This window comes from Chiloscyllium plagiosum, unplaced genomic scaffold (assembly GCF_037043375.1).
Source record: "Chiloscyllium plagiosum isolate Xiang-an unplaced genomic scaffold, Cpla_swu_hap1 HiC_scaffold_1, whole genome shotgun sequence".
Taxonomy (NCBI): domain Eukaryota; kingdom Metazoa; phylum Chordata; class Chondrichthyes; order Orectolobiformes; family Hemiscylliidae; genus Chiloscyllium; species Chiloscyllium plagiosum.
The window spans coordinates 8893217-8898107 of record NW_028270139.1 but is presented as its reverse complement, the minus strand read 5'-3'; the positions used below and the strand labels follow the sequence as shown (position 1 = coordinate 8898107).

General features: G+C 49.2%; 1 protein-coding gene across 1 annotated transcript; it reads left to right on the top strand.

Moving 5' to 3' along the window:
* The first annotated feature begins 265 nt into the window (after window positions 1-265).
* On the top strand, window positions 266-4691 carry pou4f2 (POU class 4 homeobox 2). The gene is made up of 2 exons (XM_087986807.1): window positions 266-1035; window positions 1405-4691. Exons 1-2 carry the CDS (start codon window positions 829-831, stop codon window positions 2509-2511), a joined length of 1314 nt encoding a protein of 437 aa, XP_087842933.1. The 5' UTR covers window positions 266-828; the 3' UTR covers window positions 2512-4691.
* Window positions 4692-4891: the final 200 nt, after the last annotated feature.

Here is a 4891-nt window from a genome sequence, read left to right as displayed (position 1 = left end):
AAATGCCAAATGAATGCAATATTTGGTAAATATTTTGCAAGGTTAGTAGTGCTGAATATCTAAGCATTAAATACTCTACATATATAAGAATGTGGAAAATATCTCTAGTTTGAAAATAATTTAGAATATACTGTGTCATAAAGTGGAAAGTCAGCCACGATGAAACATATTGTTGAAGTCTTCGCGTCGCAGATAAATACCTAAAACGAAACCAAAACCAAAACGTGAATATTGTAGTTCGACTGGTGCTCCTTTTAATAAAAACCTACAGAATGTTAATTTAGCAGTAGTATCTGTAGATTGGTAATTCTGTGGGGAAAACAGAATCGGTGTGGGGTAATCATCAACCCTTATTTAGGGGCTGCTAACTATAGTGAGCGCGTTGAAAGGGGTGGGTGGTTTGGGAGAGCATCCCGCATGCGTATTATTCCACGGTCATGCTAATGGGTCGAGATTCTCCGGAGTGCAAGATCTGGGGCTTGTTTCTCTTCAGCACCCACCAGGTGGATGGAACGCGACAGGCTAAAGCGCGAGCGCCTTTCCGCCCGTGAGACCCCGTGCAGCCGAGCCAGCCTGCGACCAATAGGCGCTCAGCATCGGCTCCCAGCAGCACGCGCACACTGGCAGCCGGAGAGTTGATACACACAGAGACACGCGCGCGCTCCCTCTGTGTCTCTCCCACACACACACACAGTGACCGGGAAAAAGTCCCTTCATGTCTTGCCACGAGCCACCTGCTCGGGCAAGGTGTGCAATAGCAGCAGCGGAGCGAGACGCGGCCAGCTCCGCGCGGGATTCCAAGCGGGCGCCGCGAGCCCCCGCCCCAAGATGATGATGATGATGCCGCTGAACGGGAAGCAGGCGTTCGGCATGCCGCCGCCGTCCTCCTCCTCCAGCCTGGCCGAACCCAAGTACTCCAGCCTGCACTCGTCGCCTGCCTCCAACTTGTCCTCCAGCCCGTCCAGCAGCAGCGGCGGCGGCAGCAGCAACAGCAGCTCCGAGACGATGTGCCGAGTGTACTTGCCAACAGCCCCGGTATGTATGTATCTGCATAATCACCGCTTAAAGGCACAAGTTTGACAGCAGGAACCCCCACCCCCAACCTCCTCCCCCCCCACCCTCCCTCCCTCTTCCACCATCCACCCAGCGCCCTCCCACCCCCTCATCTCACTCCCCCTGTCTGCTTGATGTTTTTTTTTCATGTCTGCACAGCAAATCACCCAACACCTCGGATACTTTCAACTTATGTATTCAGATTGGCTTGCCTTTCATATTAATTTTTATGACCTGGGTGGTTGTGTGTATGTGTGTGTGTGTGTTTTTAACATTCTGGAAATGTTTTAATCCTGGAGTGGAGAGAATTCCCTGCTGACAGGAATGTCTGCATTCTATTTGCAATTGCAGAGCAATATATTCGGCGGGCTGGATGAAAGTTTGGTGGGCCGAGCTGAGGCGCTGGCGGCGGTGGAGATTGGAGCTGCGAGCAGCAAGAGCCAGCCGTTCAAGCCGGACGCCAGCTACCACACCATGAACAGCATCCCGTGCAGCTCCAGCTCGGCGTCCATCAGCAGCCACCCCCCTGCCCTGCCCTCGCACCCCCACCACCCACACCCCCACCACCCGCACCCACACCACCACTCGCACCACCCCCAGCAGCCGCACGCGCACCCGCACCACCACCAGCACCACCAGCAGCACCACCAACAGCAGCAGCACCCGCCACCCCAGAACCTGGACGGCGAGCTGCTGGAGCACATGTCGCCGGGCCTGGGGCTGCCCACCATCACCGGGCCGGACGGCAGCGTGGTGTCGCCGCCTCCCCCCAGCGCTCCCCCTCCACCCCCACCCCCGCCGCCCCCGCCCCCCCCTCCGCCGCCGCCGCCGCCGCCCCCCCACATGGCCGCCATCAACCACATGCACCAGGCCATGAGCCTGGCGGCGGCCGCCGCTGCTGCCCACGGCCACGCTCACGGCCACGGGCACGGCCTGGCCTCCCCGCACGGGGGGCTGGCGCCGGGCTGCCTGGGCGAGGTGGACGCCGACCCCCGCGACCTGGAGGCGTTCGCCGAGCGCTTCAAGCAGCGGCGCATCAAGCTCGGAGTGACCCAGGCGGACGTGGGCTCGGCGCTGGCCAACCTGAAGATCCCGGGCGTGGGCTCGCTCAGCCAGAGCACCATCTGCCGCTTCGAGTCGCTGACCCTGTCGCACAACAACATGATCGCGCTGAAGCCCATCCTGCAGGCCTGGCTGGAGGAGGCCGAGAAGTCGCACCGGGAGAAGCTCAGCAAGCCCGAGCTCTTCAACGGCGCCGACAAGAAGCGGAAGCGCACGTCCATCGCCGCGCCGGAGAAGCGCTCGCTGGAGGCTTACTTCGCCATCCAGCCGCGGCCCTCCTCCGAGAAGATCGCCGCCATCGCCGAGAAGCTCGACCTCAAGAAGAACGTGGTCAGGGTCTGGTTCTGCAACCAGCGGCAGAAACAGAAGCGCATGAAATACTCCGCGGGCCACTAGCCGGACTCCTGGAGGGGGGCAGAAGAGCAACTGGAGAAGCCCCAGACTGTACATTCCCTCCCTCCCCTCACCCACTCCCTCACTCCCCCTGATGGAGAGAGTTCACGTGGACTTGGCTGCAAGGACCTGATCGCCAACAAGTAAGACTTTTCTTTCTTTCTCAATGCCACCCCACTGCCAGCGAAACTGGACTCGCCAAAACCCGATTGAGACTTTGCGCTAGACTGAGAATTTCAGGTTTATACAGATGAACAAATGCAACAATGTCTTTCGTTTTTTTTTATTTTGAAAACAAACAATCGTAACACGCTGCGTTTACAGCAACCGAATGAGTACCGGCTGAACTGAAATGATAGTGTTGGCAAACTTGCTGTAACATTGATCTGAGCTTCGTGTTTTGGATTGTGCTCGTTCTTTTTGTTCATCTAAGGGTCACCTTTTCTACACCTCTGTTCCCTCTGTGCCTTGTAATACACTGGTACAGGCACATCCGATCCGTTAAACTGAAGTAAAGAGCAGGACTTTTACTCGAACATTTGATACAAGTTCTCGTGCAGTCTCTTGCTATCGATTGTTTAACGATTGCACTGAAGCTTTCCCACAGAGCTCTTCCATCATCATAAGAAATATACAAGTTCGTCTTAATTTTTTTGGCAAATCATATCACTGCGCTCAGTGGACATTATCTTTCTGCAGTTTCTTTAGAAATCTGGGTGATCACTTCCAATGCCCCTTTAAATTTCAGTTTCAAACCCCTTCCTCCCCCCCACCACCCCCCAACAACAATAAAAAAATCTCTACGCGGTTAATGGGGATGGCTGTGTGAACAGCCTGGAGACCTCTCCTTGTGTCTGAAGGCTATTATTAGATTACTACCAAACATTCTGAGCCTGAATTATTCATTCAGATCGTCTCCAAAGTTAATTTCATGTTCACTCGAATTAATTCCGCCTGTTTAATTCAAGTTGTGATAAGAGGAGTAAATAAAGGGGTTATTGAATTATTTAATATTTAATATAGTATGTTGATTCAGAGACTGTAAGAAAAATGATCGGACAAGTTAAGATTTGTCCGTGTATTTATTCTTTTGAAAAGTATCTGTAACGAAGAAGGACGAAAATTCGAGGAGAAATGTAAATCCTTGATGTTCGGCTGACAACACGCCACCTTTTCTCCCAACCCCCACCAGCCCCCGTCCAAAATAAAAGGGACATTGAAAAGGATTTAACATGCGCATATATATGTATCAAATTTCAACCGGTTTTTATTTCGGCATTTTTTCCCTGGGTTACCCTCTTGCATTCTGTGACAACGCGCAAGAAGGTTCAAACCCTGAGTGTAAGACCTGATCTTTGCCGATCGATCATTAAAAATGCAACGTCGGTGTAACGGTCGTGAGATCTGCTTCGATTTCGAGTACAGTTTATTTTTAATTCATCCTTTGTGTTTTGTTTACTGGAGGGAAGAGGTTTAGAGGTGCGTTTAGGAAAATTAAAATAAATCTGCTAATTTTCATGACCACGGGCGATTGATGCACTGCTGAAATACTTCGTTGTTTAGTACTGGCCTATCTTTTTAAAAGAAATAATAAAATAAAGGTACCTGGTTGTGTACCTGAATATTGTAAATATCATCCAATGAACTTGATGCACATATAGATATATTCTTACAGATTTTGATGTGTTGCTGTTAAAGCAGAAACATTTTTACGTGACAAGCGCACGATTTCTGTACGTATATGGTGTCTTAAAATTTTGTTTCTTTGTTTGCTCTGGAGAGGTTTAACTTTTTTATTTATTGATGTAATTCAGTGTTAAGTTATTGACATTCTGGTTATTAAATGACTTATTTAATTAAGAAATTCTTCGACTATTCTTTCGAAGTTGAGCCATTTTAGTAATATTTGACTTCTGTGGTGTATGTTTTCATTGCAGTTGTGGTTCTGGGTATTTGTTTAATATCTCTTTGGGCGTAGATAGCTTTATCTGTAGAAAAAAAAAACTGGCTTTTGAGTTCTTAGCATGGGATAAACATCGTGTTTTTGGACTAAAATCTATAGGCTCCGAACTGTATTTTTAAAATAACGTGCAGCTTTCATAGATTTAAAAGACGAAACACTGTACATTTTACTTTATATGTAAAATTATGCACAGTCTTTAAAATAAAAGGTGATCTATTGACTTCATTGTTGATTTTTATTGCTGAATAAGTGGCATCATAGAAAAGGTTAAAACCTTTACAGGAAATCCTGAGTGTGTTTTCATTCGATATTGTCTGTTGCCCTGATCATGATGTTTTATGATGGTGTAAAGGGGCGGTTAAAGGTAACGTTGGAAGTTTTGCTTTAACTAACAGACACGTATTTCTATTGCAAAATAAC

Coding starts and splice junctions, on each gene's coding strand:
- pou4f2 (XM_087986807.1), top strand. CDS start 829: ATGATGATGATGATGCCGCTGAACGGGAAGCAGGCGTTCGGCATGCCG. Junction 1,036..1,404: donor TGTACTTGCCAACAGCCCCG/GTATGTATGTAT, acceptor TTGCAATTGCAG/AGCAATATATTCGGCGGGCT.